Below are 17,644 nucleotides of genomic sequence, written 5' to 3'. Positions count from 1 at the left end.
CGGTACTGCGCCGTTCAAGTCTAGGCGTATGAAAATAATTTATTTAATACTCTCGAAACTTATTGCCGTACCACTAACCAAACAATGCCGAATCCCTCTTAATAATGCAAGGTTTTTTCTCAATTTTTTTACATTTTCACAAATTGGCAAAAAGCCTAAAAGTAAGTAAAATCAGATTATCTGTCGCTTTGTATATAATAAAAATAAGGATTGCTTCTTAACATAACCTACCAAATGTCAGCTTCAAAATAAGCTTCCGTTCAATGTTCTGCAGTAAATGGTCCCAGAATTCTGAGCGCTGAAAGATGCTTGTTTTTTTATAAAATACGCTAAATTTGTCGCTCAATAGTACGAAAACCGTTTGACTTTCGATAGTATATTTTTGAAAATGCACTCTCCTTAGCACCTTGTATAAATAGGGAAAAATTAGAATATTAAAAAATGCGAGCTTTTTACTGATCGATTTCTTATGGACTAGTCCATATCGATAGTAGCATTCATACTATTCAACCAATAAGGAGATTGGCCGCTATAATGCATCTGTGCCAATTATTCATATAATTTGTAAGAAGTTATGCATTACATCAACCACAGCTTTCCGTGCGTCCTTGTTGATAGGCTTGTTCCCAAAATAGAATTCCCGGATCCGTCTGACAGTCTTTTTCCTTTCTTTGCTTGTCTCCTTGCTGCTGGAAAGGAAGTTATGCACAACGTTTTCGAAGTCTTCGTCTAGCTTCTGGATTGCAGCTTCGCTTTGAAACATAGCTATTGTAAGGAAAGAGAAAAAAACATATATTTTATGACATGCACAAAGGAAATAAATATTTAAGTTATACACAAACAATCCCGTGAAATATTGTTTCTGGTGAATTAAATTTATTACTTCAAAAAGATTCTCCGAAAAAAAACACAAACAATCCTGTGAAATGTTGTTTCTGGTGAATTAAATTCAGTACTTCAAAAAGACTCTCCGAACAAAACACAAACAATCCCGTGAAATGTTATTTCTGGTGAATTAAATTCAGTACTTCAAAAAGATTCTCCGAACAAAACACAAACAATCCCGTGAAATATTGTTCCTGGTAAATTAAATTCATTACTTCAAAAAGATTCTCCGAAAAAAACACAAACAATCCCGTGAAATGTTGTTTCTGGTGAATTAAATTCAGCAATTCAAAAAGATTCTCCGAACAAAACACAAACAATCCCGTGAAATATTGTTTCTGGTGAATTAAATTCATTACTTCAAAAAGATTCTCCGAAAAAAACACAAACAATCCCGTGAAATGTTGTTTCCGGTGAATTAAATTCAGTAATTCAAAAAGATTCTCCGAACAAAACGCAAACAATCCCGTGAAATGTTGTTTCCGGTGAATTAAATTCAGTAATTCAAAAAGATTCTCCGAACAAAACGCAAACAATCCCGTGAAATGTTATGTACACAGGAGCGCATATTTTAATGACTTCATGGCCACTTCAACAGCAGTCCTACAGACACTTCTCGTTTGTCACTGTCACTGTTGATGTGGTGCAAAATGAGGTAGGTGTACAATCACAAAAATAAAAAAAAAATGTGTGAATATTCTTTTAAGATAAATTCAAATATGATGTGATGGAGGTGCCTCGGTAAAATTCTATTCCCTCCATTTCCCTTACAGCACCAAATCGATCTCGCTTTTCCTGTCTTGGAAGAAATACATAGTTGAAGACCTCCTCGGAAAAAGAATGTAACATGAAATTATTGAAATGTGTGACTTTGGTAGAAAACGTACATTTGAAGCATTCATTTATAACAATGAATTATTTTAGTCATAAGCAGGAAAAGATTGTATCCTTCGTTAGTCAAATGGTTCTGTTAGTAAATATAGGCTTAATAAAATATATTCCTGAAATTATTTTCCTTTCTTCTGAAACATGAATAATAGTTTTGTTCTTTACATACTAATTCCGGGGAGGTTTTCAATTTTATTTTTGGCAGTTAAAGTCTTGTGGTTATGTGGTCAAAAGTCGCAAGAAACAGAAGCTGCAAGATCAGTTCTTCTTGTAGGGAGGCACACTTCAAATCCCTGTCGAGAATTTGAACGAAATCTCCAATTTGGTAATCATACTTAGATATTATTTTAATGTACCGAAGTATGTATGATATTTCCATGCAGATACTCTGCGTCATCATACGATGAAAGAGTGATGGAACGGAGAAAAATTCTCTCCGGCACCAGGATTTGAACCCGGGTTTCCACTAAGCCACACCGGATACCCATCTCGGTGTCGGACAGAATCGTCTCAGTTTAAGTTCCAACTCTTGGGTTCCCTCTAGTGGCCGCCCTCTGCACTACGTCTTAGATGTCTATGAACGTAGGACTGAAGTCCACACACATGTGCTGAGGTGCACTCGTTTTTCTCCGTTCCATTACTCTTTCATCGTATGATGACGCAGAATATCTGCATGGAAATATCATATGTGCTTCGGTACATTAAAATAATATATAAGATATGCGTAAATCACTTCGTGATTTAAGACGGCGTTTATTCCGTCGGATCCCGGCCAACTAGTCACTCATATCGAGTGCATCTCAGCACATGTGTGGACTTCGGTCCTATGTTCATAGACATCTATGACGTAGTGCAGAGGGCGGCCACTAGAGGGAACCCAAGAGTTGGAACTTAGTCTGAGACGATTCTGTCCGACGACGGAGTGGGTATCCGGTGTGGCTTAGTGGATAAAGCATCAGCACGTAGAGCTGAAAACCCGGGTTCAAATCCCGGTGCCGGAGAGAATTTTTCTCCGTTCCATCACTCTTTCATCGAATCATACATAGGCCTACTCCCACTTGCACACAACAGACATCCTTCAGTTTTGAGCATACTTGCAACAAGAATGGCGCCGTCCCCTGAAGTGAATCCAGCCATCCAGGGAACGAGATGTTCACCGGGAGTTGACAGAATTGTTTCCAAAGCAGACTTCGAAATGAACTTCTCGTCTCCTTCTCCAACCACGTTCTCGATCACAGGTCCAAAAGGAATTTTAGGGTTACCATCTGCGCCCTAAAACAGTTACATGAAGTAATTTAAACTGCAATGTATAGTTTGTAGCGTTTTAACGTTGATACGGGGCAGGGCACAGTGGGCCGGATCGCGATTCTAGCCGGAACAAAATCAATTTTCACATGTTCTCATTTTTACGCATGTCCTATCTCAAGTTGTTGCTAACGAATCACAGAATGCTTATCTATGAGAAAGAAGCTTTGACACTAAACATACGGACGTCACACAATGATGTTAACGAGGATTCCCCTCCGTAACCAGTTTTATTGCTCAGCCACGCTGAAATAGTGTAAGAAGCAAGCTTGTTTTCTGTGATCTGGGGGTGAAATATTTTGTGATTCTGAAATGGAAAATGAAGAACAAGGTTGGTAGATAATTATTATATAAATTTTATGTTCATAATAACTTTCAATTTTTAGAAATGGCATGCTAACTCAACGGAGGTAAATGCGATTTTTTTTTAAACTATTTCTCAAAGTAAATGTTGACTTATAATAGGAGAGTCACGCAGTCACATTTATTTTTATGTCAGAATGTAGGTTTAAGTATGCACTTTAAAACTAACCTAGTTTCATTTGCTCCTACTGACCGCTCTGCATGTGGTTAATTTTTTTCAGACTCGGAACCGCTACCGGTGATTTCGCTCCGTGATCTATTTCCAATACTTGCCAATAAAAGTGGCGACTTGGATTAACTATATAGATATGTTTTGAACAAATTATGTATTGAAACATGTGATTCTAATACTGGGAAGTGCATTCATAATATTTTGAAAAATATTCGAAGTAATTTTAACAGGCGTTAGATGCAGTGTCACCGTAAAAAGGATTATTGTCTAAAAAAACATTGTTCTTAGCAGGTCAGAGGCAACAACAAAGATATTTTTGAAGCTAGAAAACAGGGGCTTATTTCTAGATTTCGCTCACAATTAGATCTTCTTATTGACAAACCGAAATCTGGTGGCCCTGGGACATCAAATGATGGCAATATAGCACGTTGGTTTTTTTGAAAACCCACAAATTATAGCCAATATTACGGGCATTAGTAAGACCTCATTCACATATTTTCTGTAATTTTATGCACCATTTCATGTGGATATTCAATATACAGTATGTTGAGGCGTTTGAGAAGTACACCATTGATACAGCCCATTTATATGTACAATAGATATATCCATGCCATCTAGCGTGCATAAGATACTTATACATGTAGGAAAAATTGCAGAAACTGCAAGAGGCAAGACACAAACATTTACAAAAGTAAGTTACAGGTTAGACCACGCTAGGAAGTGTTCTCGTGAGAGAAACTTAGAAGATGTCCTACACATGTTGTTAGTATCTTCTGATCCCATCATATCCCAGATCAATCGACATCCAAATACAAGAAAATCAAAAATGTAATTTGAGATAATTAAACTGCTACAAGTACCAGCTGCGAGTGCCAACAACAGCACTGCTCAACTGCAACCCCAAGATGAGGACGACAGTAGCGCTAGCGGGTCCGACACTTCTGGAGATACAACAGACGCTTCAGATTTCTAAACACGAGTCATAAAATTTACTACATATATTTCTTTTCTCTTCGCAGTAATCTGTAAAATAATTTCTATTTACTTCAATTTTTTATTTGCATTAGTTGTATGCAATTTCTATTACTGTACGATTCTTTTTAATAAATAGGCATTCTATACTAAAATAATAATTCTCATACAAATATTTCATCAAATGTCACAATAATTTAACTTCATTTTGCTATTTTCAACGATTCGAAAGGAATTTATCAATATTAGATTTTGTTCCGGCTAGAATCGCAGTCCGTCCCACTGTACAGCGGTGACCAAACCTCGAACGGCAGTGATTACGCTCGTGACATCCTAATAGCTGTGGAGAAGGGGGAGAGATACTTGTAGTGCTGCTTATGATTAGGTTTTCTCCGGAGCGGTTGTTTGCGCGCTTTCAATCGGAGACCTCCGGATTACCTCCGATTGATGCAGCGCAGGTTGTATATGTGCTGCGGCGCAGACATACACTTTCCGCTGAGCATTCCTTTAATCGGATCAGGCAGTGATTCGAGTCCGCTGACGTCCGCGTATCTTTTAAAATAAGTTCTAATTTGTTGTTGTTTAATCTCTCTTTTATGTTAATCTCTCTCTCTTTCTTCGGCTCTTTTTTTTTTGTTTTGCTTGAAGTGCTACGTCAGCTGACAGATTTTTTTTTCTAGTTTTGAAATTCATAGTGTATGTGGAAAAGCGTATTAGTTTTATGTCATTGATCAAATTAATAACATTCAATCTAACTGCAAAACTAACGCAGAAGTAAAGCTTTTCAGTAGCTAATGTAAACATTTATAAAGGGTGCGTCAGAAAGAACGGATGGATTTCAAACTATCGATACGCAACGAGGAGAGAGATATAGTGAGGGGGACCACGACTGTTGGGTCAGCCATAGAATGCAGTTTCAGTTGAGAACATGGTGTTGGTCTGGTGTACAACGTGCTTTCATCGTAGAGACATTTTTGAAAAATGAAGAGTCTGTGATCGCCACTCAGGACTCATTTCGACATCGGATGTCACGCTAGGATTCCAACTCGGAATACAATTTTGCGGTGGGTGGCTTCATTTCGTATCACAGGTTCAACATTAAAGAAGAAATCACCTGGACGAAATTCTATCGCACTGAGATTGTCCGAGGCTACGGTAAGATCTCGCGCCCTGCGACTTCTTTCTTTGGGACCATTTGAAGGCGTAAGTTTGTAAACATCGATCACATATACTGGACGAACTGAAGACAGCGATTCGTGAAGAAATCGTGGCAATTGCACCAGCTATGACTGTGAAAGTGATGGCGAACATCAGAAAACGCCTCGATGCCTGTATTGAAAGCCAAGGACATCATATGGATAATGTTGTTTTACATAAATAAACTGCATGTATTGGTGAATATGTTGATAACAATAAATTTTTGATTTGATGAATCTTTACAATTTTCTTGCCATGTGAAATCCATCCGTTCTTTCTGACGCACCCTGTACTGTAGTTCTCCTAGAAACTCTCGTTTAATGGCAAATAGTGTTTGTCTATTATTATTCTAATCGGTTTAGTTTAACGTAAAATATATTAAGGGAGCTTCAGAATGAAACAAAAGAAACGTGGGCTATCAATGGGTTAAAGTTTACTGTCCAACATAACTTGTTCAGATTCTTCACCGGACAGGATTGTGATTATTGTGTTAAAGGGTGTCAGTATTTGAAGTGCCTTTTCTAAACCGCGCCAATCTTTCTCTTTAATAAAAATATAAGCGGATATCAACTTAAGGATAATTGTAATTATATTATTACCACATGTTTCTTTGGTTTCATTCAGAAACTCAATATTTTAATCCAAACACTAAAATATTGTGAATTTTATTTCCACTCACATTAGGATTTATTCTTCCAACAATAATTCCTTTCTACAATTCACCTTAACCGCTCTCGTCAACAATTGGATTTTCACTCAACACAGTATTCGTTATAGCACTCCACCGACGACAATGACAATTTACTTGGACTAGTACGAACAACAATGAACTGTTAATCTTAACTAATATTTACAAAGCACTATTTACAAATCAGAACTATCAGTTCTCAGTTCACAGTTCTTCTAGCTCAGTCACTCGAGTTCACAGTATCTCGAACCACAGACCTTCAGAGACAGTCCACTGTACTCGAACTCAGGTCCCTCCAACTGCGGTCCACTGCACTCGAACTCAGGCCTTCGGATGCTGATACAGTTGCGGACGCACACTCGAGTCGAACTCCGGTACACAAGACTGGCTTGCTTGCTCTGGCTTACTCACTGACTGAATAACTGAAAACTGCTCGAGTTCGCTGGCGTTTCTGCTTTTATAGCGAAATCATAGTTGCGAGAAATTTCTACAGGTGTGCAGAAATTATCTGGATATCTCCACTTCGACGGACTTCTCGAAGAGTCGGGAGGGTCCGCCCCCCCTTACTCCGTACGCAGCAGTTGCGCGCGCACTCTCTCTCCACTCTCTCGCCGCGTAGGCCCTTTCCCCTCTCTCCGCCGCGCCGTCCATCAGTGCTCCGTGAAGCCCGCGCGATCTGCTCTCTTGCGGGACGCTGGTCGTGAGTTCGAATCTCACGTCGCTGTCACAATATAACTCAAGTAGTCTTTTAAATATTTCATATGTTTTTTATTGCCTCGATAGTTACGTTTTAGAGAAATGTCAAGGCTTTTTCCTATACTGTGGGCCTTTGGGAACAATAGCACTAAAACAATTTAAAAAGAAATCGTATCAAATGTTTTGCGTAATTGTTTTTGTCGGCGCTTTCATCAAGTTCGCGATATGTGCGATCGCTTCAAATTGTCTAACAAATTCGAAGTTATACCACCCCTAGAGTAAATTCGCCCGCAATGTTTACAGAATACGACTTTATTATTACCTTCAACTACAGTAAATTAAAGAATTTCCATGCGACGGATATCCGATTTGGTGCCATTTTATTCCCCTCACAACTACCGTCAGTCCGTACGCGCCGGTCGTCCTTGAGCTAACTGTCGCTTCGCTCCGAACCCCCGCATCCCTCCGTATGTCCCCTGTTCCACCTACGGTAGTACCGGAGATCACCGGTGGAGAGCTTTATTCGTAATCTCCGATTCCTCCGCGGTAGTAGTCACTCCGATGAGCAGCACTGGATACTTGGCATGAAAACTATAACCAGTAGTTATTTGTACACACACACTGGATTGATCATTCCGCAACTAATTCTCTATGTATCTCTATGTAGAATGTGTTTTTTGTAACCATGCAGTATATTCATTAGGGTCTACTCTCAGCAGCTTTATCGTCCCATGTTAATGCATGAATAATTAATAAGAAAAACAAACAGATTTCATTTGTACGATTAGTTAAAAATAAAAATAGTTTTGAAGCAGATAAATACATCAACTTAATAATTTCCAGTGAAACATTTTTCCAGAGCTGGGTATCCAACCCCGGGACCTTTGGCTGAGCGCGCCAACGCTCTAGCAACCGAGCTACTCACGAACTGTACCAGACCCTGGCTCAATTATTCCCCTTATATCCACATATCTCAAGTGGGTTGACAGAACATCAGTGCTCACTTTCTGTGTGACTTAAATTTGCGGTTTTCTGAAAACGAAACAAAGTCCTGTTGAATGTTGGACACAGTAGTTCTCAATTGCGCCGTTAGGTTTTTCGTCCGTAAGGCGGGACCTATTTTTGTGTTTGATAAGTGTAACCTACTGTTCATATAACTAAAAGAATAATTACGCTAATATCTTAGCAGGAAAAGTTTTAAGCATGGGACACTGGTAATGGATTTTAATAGCTCGTTCCATTCCTACAATAGAACATAATATTGTATGTATTTATTTACACTGCAAGTGGGCAAGCACCCGGTGGCAGTGGTATACACAATATAAACAATACAAAATAAAATGATAAACAATACACAATAAAATTTAATAATACACAATAAACAATATTGAATCAGATGTTTTGTAATATCATTATTAAATGAATAACTAGTAAGTATATAACTGATAATGGTTACACTTCTCTAAAGATTAAAAAGCTTCAAATTGATATACAGCCTAGTAATGTTACCCTTCAAGTGAAAAGATCTTTGACTTGGAGAGATTGCTTGTTCACGGTAAGATTACTGTACTTAAAATGAGATATCTTATCTCTAGCAATAAAGTAGTCATACAGCCGTCGCCATTATGTCACTACTAATCATTTTGCAGCCTGTAAGAGCGTTTATCAGCCTATTATGCAATGTATAGACATGATGCTTGATCATGTTTGGGATACTTAGGTAAAAAAAAAAATGTATTTTAGGGTAAGCTAGCAAAAAAAGATTCAATACCATTGCCCTAGAGCAGGCGTCTCAAGGCCAACGCATAAAAGTTGGTATAGAGAGCAAGTATAAATAACATAGTCAGCTGAAGAGATAAGCGCAATACCCGAAGATAGCCGATCGCTGATTAATGTTACAAGCATGAGCGAGCTAAGTTGTAACTGTCGCGGGAGAAATGCCACAAAGCTGCACTTTTGAATTGTACTGTCACTATAGACGGTTGTTTTCGGAAGGAATTTCTTAAGTAGTTTGCAGTAATAATAATAATAATAATAATAATAACAATAATAATACATTTATTTTCTAATTATATACTATCTATGAGTAAAAAGAAGACATCTGAAGCATGAAGAACCATACATGTTACGTAATTATTTAAGCACCAGGAACTGGCCACCTAACTCCATTATCTCCTGGCCTAGTTGACTCATAAGTGGTGCCTTGTTGGTATCACTTGTGAGGTTCAGACCTGTCTTTGAACAGTTGACCAAACAATAACAATATTTCATTTCTAATAAAGGTTTTTGGTATCGCTCTTTTTTTAAGTTTATACTATATTTAATAAAATAAAATTCAATTAAATAATAATAATAAAATTACAATTGTTGGTTGTTAAAGTAAGTATTCTTACGTTACGCTAATATTAATATATTAATTACAATAATAATTAAATAATATATTTCGTAATGTTTTCAATAATTAAAAATAACCTAAACACCTTAGAAATTCACAAGCAATTATTTTAAATTAGAACTATTCAAATCTTGAATCTGATCTGAAATTCTTTTCTCAAGTCCTTCAGTATTTCATTATATTTGTTACACTGGTCTTGATTCAAATCAGGTAACAATTTTAGATTAATAAAGTGGTAACAGTTACCCACTGAAACTTGCGTCTCCCACAATTTCGCTTTCCCTATGAAAGCTTTTATTTCTTCATACATTTGCGGTAATAAGAACATTCTTTCCTCGGAGATGGACACAAAGACTGACTGTTACATCGTAGCGGTTGCAGATGTCTATTCAAACGTCGCGGTCAATGACGTCATCCGGAGATACACGAACTTCTCCTGCATCTTGTTCCACTCTTACATTGAAAAAGAGAAAGAGGAGGAAGTGCTCTGAGAAGGCCCTATTGAGACGTCTGCCCTAGAGTCCTAGACCACGATGCTATGGAGCGGACTATTGACAGCTAAAACTGAATTCTTGCATAAAATGAAAGACTAGCCTACAGAAATCCGGATGAGAAATGAGTTTCTAAATAATAGGGATATCCTGAACTAGCACCAACAGATAGCGCACGTGTACTTTGAGGGATGCGCTTTGCGTGTGCATTTGTTTTTCGGTATACGTAGTGTATTAGTATATTAAATACTCTTAAAAACAACTAAAAATGGCAAATTTTGTTATGTCCCTATATGTAAAAACCAGGGAAAGCTTTTTGTCTTCAATCAGGTTCCGAAATATTCTGAATATGCTTTAAACCTTAAAAAATATAAGTAATTAAATTGCGCCTCGAAAGTGCTAGCTATTAAATAAAAGTAACTACTTCAAGTAAGGAATTGTTGACTACAGTTTCATTTTGGAAGAGGAAAAAGAAAAATTAATAAAAACATATGCAACCTAGTCAGCGAGCTATGTTAGCTTAGATTATATGCAGTAGTTGTAGGAGTCTCCGAAGTTTACGTCTACAGCAAACTCTCGATAAACGGGATGTTTATTATCCAGGACGATCCGTAGTGAAATCCATTTCATGAATAATGTTTTTAATGTACTGTAGGCCTACCCTAATTATTAAAACCATGTTTTAACTTCAAATTTTCAAAATCATCCGACATAGTATTCAAAACTGCATGTCCTTAACCTACAAAACGCACGACTAATCGTGATACTATTGCGATCATATTATATCATCATATTAAAAATTGCATTATTTGATCTTTATGCAACTACAGAAAAAATACGAGGAATTCAATCTCGATAGTATTAGTATTAGTATTTATTTATTTAACCTGGTAGAGATAAGGCCGTCAGGCCTTCTCTGCCCCTCTACCAGGGGATTACAACTATAACATGAACAATAAGATTACAATTAATATTAAATTTACAATTACAATTACAATAAAAATTAAAGTACGACAAGAATACCTGATTAATGAAAGCTAGACATTTTATCATAGAAGTTAAGAACAAAGAATATTTTTGAACTTACTAAATTACAAATTAAACCTACAATAACAAAATTCTATAGTGATGAAATTACCGGATATTGAAATATTTTGTGATAGATTAAGAGAACTATTTACAAGAAACCATGTCTGAACGAGTCTCAATTACTGACCAAGTGCCTAGTAAGTTTGCATTTGAATTCAATTTTATTTCGACAGTCCCTGATGCCAGCAGGTAACGAATTCCAGAGTCTTGGCAGGGCTATTGTGAAAGAGGATGAGTATGAGGAGGTTCGATGGGATGGTATTGTTAGTATTGTTTCATGGCGAGAGCGTGTGTTCAGATTGTGGTGGGAAGAAAGGTAAGTGAAGCGAGACGATAGGTACGAAGGAATAGAAGAGTTCAAGATTTCGAAGAGAAGGAGAAGTGAATGTAAATTTCTTTTCTTATCTAGTTTAAGCCAACCTATTGCTTCCAGGGATGGGGTAATGTGATCATATTTACGAACATTGCTTACAAAACGTACACACAAATTATGAGCACGTTGAAGTTTCGTTTTGTTGTCGCTGGAAAGGTCAGTCAGTAAAATGTCAGCATAGTCAAAATAGGGAAATACAAGTGTCTGCACAAGGGACTTTTTTAAGCAAGAGGGAAGATGAACATTTATCCTTTTTAGTACATGAATAACAGAATATACTTTTCTGCAGGTTTCTGTGATTTGCATGTCCCAGTTGAGATTATTATCCATGTGAATGCCAAGATTTTTTACTGAAGAACTGAAAGGGATATGCACTGTACTTACTTTAACGGGGGAAATGTCGATAGTCTCTTCCCTAAAAAAAAAACATACACACACATTGGTGGCTGCATATTCTGTTTTTAGCGTACGGTTCGTAAATACTAATGATTAAAGATGTCAATATTCACCTTCGACATAGTTCCTATTTTTTTATTCGTGCACCTCGTTCTCAGAGTTCTCGTTAGGTTCATGAACATTCAATTTACTCGTATCTATACTCTGCATACTGCAGATTTCCCCACTCATCTCGGGGAATCGCTCAATATTATACAGGTTTACGTTATTATTTATTGTAAATTAAATTAAATTACGAGGTAAGAAAATACTGAATTATATTACATTATACTAGGTTATACAAAATAATTATAAATATAATTTTGACACGCACAGAAAACGAATAGCGGGAAAACGTAATCAACTGTAGCATATGACATAACATAGCCCTACAACATGTTGCACCGCATGGAACGCTTCTGCCATCTAGCGGTAAAACTTCGCATAAGATATCCCTATTAAACAATTAGGAAAATTTAGAGTGTCTGCAGAAAAGCTAAGAATAAAATGAGCTTTACTAAAATACTTTTCATTACAAATGTAATGGAAAACTATGAACATTTATGAAGTCTAAATAGGAAGTAATGTCCATTACCTGAAATGTGGAAGACAAAAATTACGTATTCACAAATTATAACATAATACTCACTATAAGTTCCGAAGTACTTCTGATGATCTTCTCGGCATCGACGTTCCTGAGGCAGGAAATCAACTCAGAACTGGGTTGAGTGGGGCAGCCCACATCAGCTGCGAGTGTTTCTCTGCTTTTCTTGTGTGCGCTCTGTGAAGTGAGTGCCCACATACACGTGGCGGCGCCACTTTGAGATATACCGCGGTGAATCAACCCTGTGAGAAAGTTGATCATGTTGGTAAGCGCCTACACAATTATTAAGATTGGAGTGATTCCTTGAATGTTTGTATAGGCCTGCTGCTAGATTGTTTGGCCAGTTCTATTCCCTTCATAAATATTTAGGGCCTTTATAGGACGACCCCATCAATACTGTATACAGATAGAATCAAGACTAATGACCTGCGTTTTAGGAATCAGTCCTACAGGCCATTTTGAATATAAAATGTCATATGAACATGGATCCGATTACCATTAGTTTGAAATTTATTCGTAAAAATTCAAACGTCATACTGTGAATCAGGCTTTTTTTATTATCCAATGTAATACGGTGCTCCAACCACGAGAAAGTCTCTGCGGAATGAAACGAAGCGGGGTAATGCTGTGAATGAATGTTGATGTCATAAGATGTCATAAGGTCACACACGTGGGTACTCGTATCTCTATTGGCTCGCTGTCACAGCACAAACAATAACATTGATACACACATGTTTATACTACCCTAGTTACAAAATTAGATCACTGTTAATCTCCTGGTCTTTTAATCCCTCCATACAGGAAATAACATATGCAGGAGAGCGCATGGTTTTTAAACTGACGTTATAACGATAATATTATCTATCTACTTCGCTCCAATAGATGACGCAATAGTAAGCACATTCCTTTCACGGTTGATCTCCTGGTTGGAGAACAGTAAATCCTATTTCAGCCTGAGGTATATTAGGATTATAGTTGGCCTCAAGATACTTATTTTTATAACCAATAAACATTAGTAAAGTCATAATACAAAATAGTGGTCTCTGTTCCAAATTACATGGATTATGTAGAAGCATACACATTAGTGAAAGAATGAATCCTGTTAAAGACTAATTAGATGTTTGAGGAATAATCAATGCGAAAGATATACAAAAATTTCTAATCATTTCAAAGTAAATAGATCTACATGACTTTAAAAAGATAATCAATAGTAACTATTATAAAATATTTAATAAACACATTGTGTATATCGAGCATTGTGAATATGTCGTACACAGTTCTTTGTCATTCATCTTTAGCGTAATATGACAGCGGCAATGTTCTTAGTGAGCACTCAAAGAGGTGATATAGCGGGCAATGCAGTCCACAGATTATACACGCACAGTCACTGGTCACCTGGTGAAAACCTTTTCTAGTACAGATGCGGTAGTGAAAACCATGGATTGCTCCCCTTGTGTAATGGTGACGTAGCTCGAAGTTGGCTGCTTTCCATTCCTCGTTGTTCATCGCTGGGGTGCGGAAAAATGCCGGGTCAATTTCTGCGGCTTTCTGTCGTCGTTCGTCAAAAAACTTCGTACTGGCTGGGGTTGGTGTCAGGTTGTAGGTGGCCATTAAATCTTCTATGAAGGACGTTGTTCCTGCCAGCTGGTACACGAGTCGGGTTGGAGCGAACTTGGAGATGCAGAGTGTTCTTTTTATATATCTGGACTTAGCCCTGTCCAAAGTTTTCAGGTTTTGGTAGCTCAGGTACGTCCATATTATCTCAATGGCATATGATGCTACTGGTGCGACTTTGAGTTTGAACAATGCAATTGAGTTTCCGAGTGACAGGGACTTGAGGTTTCGTATTCCCATTGTGGCCTTGATTGCCGCGACTGTTCTATCCTCAATATGCCTTGTGAACGTGAATCCGGTTACTTGCAGGGTCACCCCTAGATATTCTCTAGATAATCAATAGTAGATTGATAAAAAAAGTTTGGCTTTCAGTTTCAAATTAATACTTAATTCATAAACATTGAAAGAATTAAGAGTAGTAAAAGGATATTAGAAGCGTTGATTTATAAATTACATACATGATTCAGGAACAACTACAATAATTAAAATATAACACAAGTAATGACTTACAACTAACGAATAACGAAACTCTTGAAGGGCAATATACAATAGTAGAGACACTATAAAAGATTTAGAAACAAAAGTAAACAGTAAAGGAATAATAGAAGAAGTGACGTAAATTAGAAATTAAACACATGCTTTAAAAGCAATAGTTAACAGTAAAGAGATAATAATAACAACACATTGACTACAGTTACAGATTAAACACATTATTTTAAAAGCAATCATTAGTTACATTAAGAGATAACTTGAAATTTGCGAATTAAATACATTACTTACTAACAATAAATAGTAATAAAGAGATATTACAAGAAATCGCTCAAAATTAGAAAATAAAATACCCAATTTGAAAATGATAACCACTAGTAAAATTATAGTACTCAGACGGTTATGCTTTGAGATATTTGAAACAAGAAAGTTTAACACAGTTTTGCTTGCATTTGCTTCCTTTTTGACATAAAAATTGTTTTACATGCAATATTTCATTGCGTGTTTTGGGAAAGCCATTGATTTAATTGTCAACATGCTAAATAAATTTAAGACTGCGGTGTATTATGATAATAAAATTGAAATAATTATAGTTTTGTCCTTTAAATGTGCAGAAACTTAATCCCATCAAATGTAACTTTTCGTTCTGCAAAGGAATTTTAAAATATTACATTTGTCGAAAGCTTGGAAGGAACAATCCAACTCATCCTGGTCGGGGCAAGTTACCTGGTTGAGATTTTTTCCGGGGTTTTCCCTCAACCCAATACGAGCAAATGCTGGGTAACTTTCGGTGCTGGACCCCGGACTCATTTCACCGGCATTATCACCTTCATATCATTCAGACGCTAAATAACCTAGATGTTGATACAGCGTCGTAAAATAACCCAATAAAATAAAATAAACAATCCAACTCTGGCTGAAATTGCGACAAGAATTACTCCATACTTAATCAGCATTATTCTAATAAATAATATTAGCAAGTATCGAGACATTTTCGAGAACCACTCGATCTAATATTCAAACGTAACTGATGAGAAAATTTCTTATAAGCGAACGGAAGCAATATATAAACAACTAGAATTCTCACCTCTGCTGACTTCCGACAGCACAAGATAGTGCACACTAGCGCCACCAGCACTCTCACCAAATATCGTCACACTGCCAGGGTTGCCGCCAAAAGCTGCGATATTATCTCTCACCCAGCGCAGTGCTGCCACCTGATCCTTGAAGCCATTGTTACCAGGACACACTTCATCTCCAGTGCTCAGAAATCCTGCACACATATTATACAGAAACTAATCATACTCAGGCTTACTGAGGGATGGGGGACTTTCCCCCTGTTGGAAAGTTATCCCCTGCTCATAAATTCATATTAACATCCCTGCCATCCTCACAAAATATAACTGTTTTAACACCAGTATATGTACTTTATAAAGTATAAAGTAAACAAAGAAAATAATAAATATTGGTGTGTTATCTTCACCAGCAAGCTAACAACAATCAATAACTTAGGAATTACACAACTTATCTCAAGCTTGCTCATGGATATAATTATTATCAGTGGCGTAGCGTCAATGTAAGCTAAAAAGCTTAGCTTCCCCAGTTAATAATAATTTCATAATAAACCTGCAGTTTATGAAGAAAATTATTTATCAATTTTAATAGAATTTATATTTACGCATTAAATATTGTGATGCGGCAGCTCAGGATGATTTGTGATGCAGCAGTAAACAAGAAGCCTGCACACACCAGCTTCCAAGCAGACCGGTTTCTTCTGTGTAATCCACCCCGCAGATTTTCTATCCCTTTCTGACTAAACAACCCTAGTCGCAAGGCTCGCAAAGAAGCTAGCTTTAACATTTAAAATAAGTAGTTTCCGCGTTATCCCTTTTCGTCAGTTGTGTTCAGTTGAAGTGTTAGTGTGCATTGTGGCTGATATAATAAATAATGAGCGAAATAACAGTTCCTGACACCAATTTACTTGAATTTTTTTTAGGACAATTGTATTATCAAAACTGACTTACGAACAAAAGTGTGATTTAAAAAACAAATGACCGACTCCCTTGCGTCAATGAAGGACACAACCAAAAGACAGACGCATACTTACGTAATGATACTAATATTGTGATTTCTCTAAGTATGACAGGGAGTGAGCTAATGTTATACGCATAAGTTCTATTTGTTAGAGATATGTGTAAACCGTGAAATCATATTTTATTACGTATCATTTGAGATCATGCCTTATTGGTGTTACTTACGATGTTCCAACCAATCTTCGACTGCTGACTTGAAATTGACTACTATTTATTTTAAGACTATAATTTTGTAATACGTTTTCTCATATTGCATGAAAGACAACTTGAGTTAGCTTCCCCTACTCAAAATTTCATGCTACGCCACTGATTATTATTATGATCAAGTTGGAAAATAAACAACTCAATGCGTTCAAGCGTTGAGCCGTATTGAATGAGAATAATAATAATTTTATGTATGGTATTCTCTATCCAGAATTTATCCCCCTCATCAGAAATGTCAATTCGCACCCTGTATATATATATATATATATATATATATATATATATATATATATATATATATATATATATCTGTATGTGTGTGTGAACCGCAAGTTATGTCATTTAAAGGAGTTATTCTTTGAGATATTTCGAACAAAGAATGTAATATAATTTTGCTTGTTCTTATCCCCTTACGGAATAAAAACTGTTTTATATGAAATATTTCATAGCGTGTTTTGTGAAAGGCATTGATTTAATTCCCAATATGCTCAGTCAATTTAAGAAAGCAGTTTGTTGTGAAGACAAATAATTGAAAGAATTTTAGTTTTGCAAATCTAGTCTTTCAGGTGAAGCTCCCTGTAAAGCAGATTGAATAATTTCAAGGGAAAAATTGTTCCGGGGCCGGGTATCGATCCCGGGACCTCTGGTTGAACGTAGCGCTCTACCACTGAGCTACCCGGGAACTCCACCC

At 36.8% G+C, this 17,644-nt stretch overlaps 1 protein-coding gene across 2 annotated transcripts in view; it reads right to left on the bottom strand.

The window, feature by feature from the left end:
- Positions 1–17,644, bottom strand: part of LOC138709533 (esterase E4-like) — a 124,527-nt gene that overhangs the window by 15,173 nt on the left and 91,710 nt on the right. For both annotated transcript variants that reach the window (XM_069840362.1, XM_069840361.1), the window contains exons 4-7: positions 15,744–15,929; positions 12,599–12,795; positions 2,868–3,045; positions 584–765 (exon numbers count right to left, since the gene is read on the bottom strand). In XM_069840362.1, the coding sequence (XP_069696463.1) occupies positions 584–765; positions 2,868–3,045; positions 12,599–12,795; positions 15,744–15,929 (743 nt within the window). The remainder of the gene's footprint in view (positions 1–583; positions 766–2,867; positions 3,046–12,598; positions 12,796–15,743; positions 15,930–17,644) is intronic.

This window comes from Periplaneta americana, chromosome 11 (genome assembly GCF_040183065.1).
Source record: "Periplaneta americana isolate PAMFEO1 chromosome 11, P.americana_PAMFEO1_priV1, whole genome shotgun sequence".
NCBI classification, from domain to species: Eukaryota; Metazoa; Arthropoda; class Insecta; order Blattodea; family Blattidae; genus Periplaneta; species Periplaneta americana.
The sequence above is the reverse complement of the archived record's forward strand: the minus strand, read 5'-3'. Positions and strand labels throughout refer to the sequence as shown.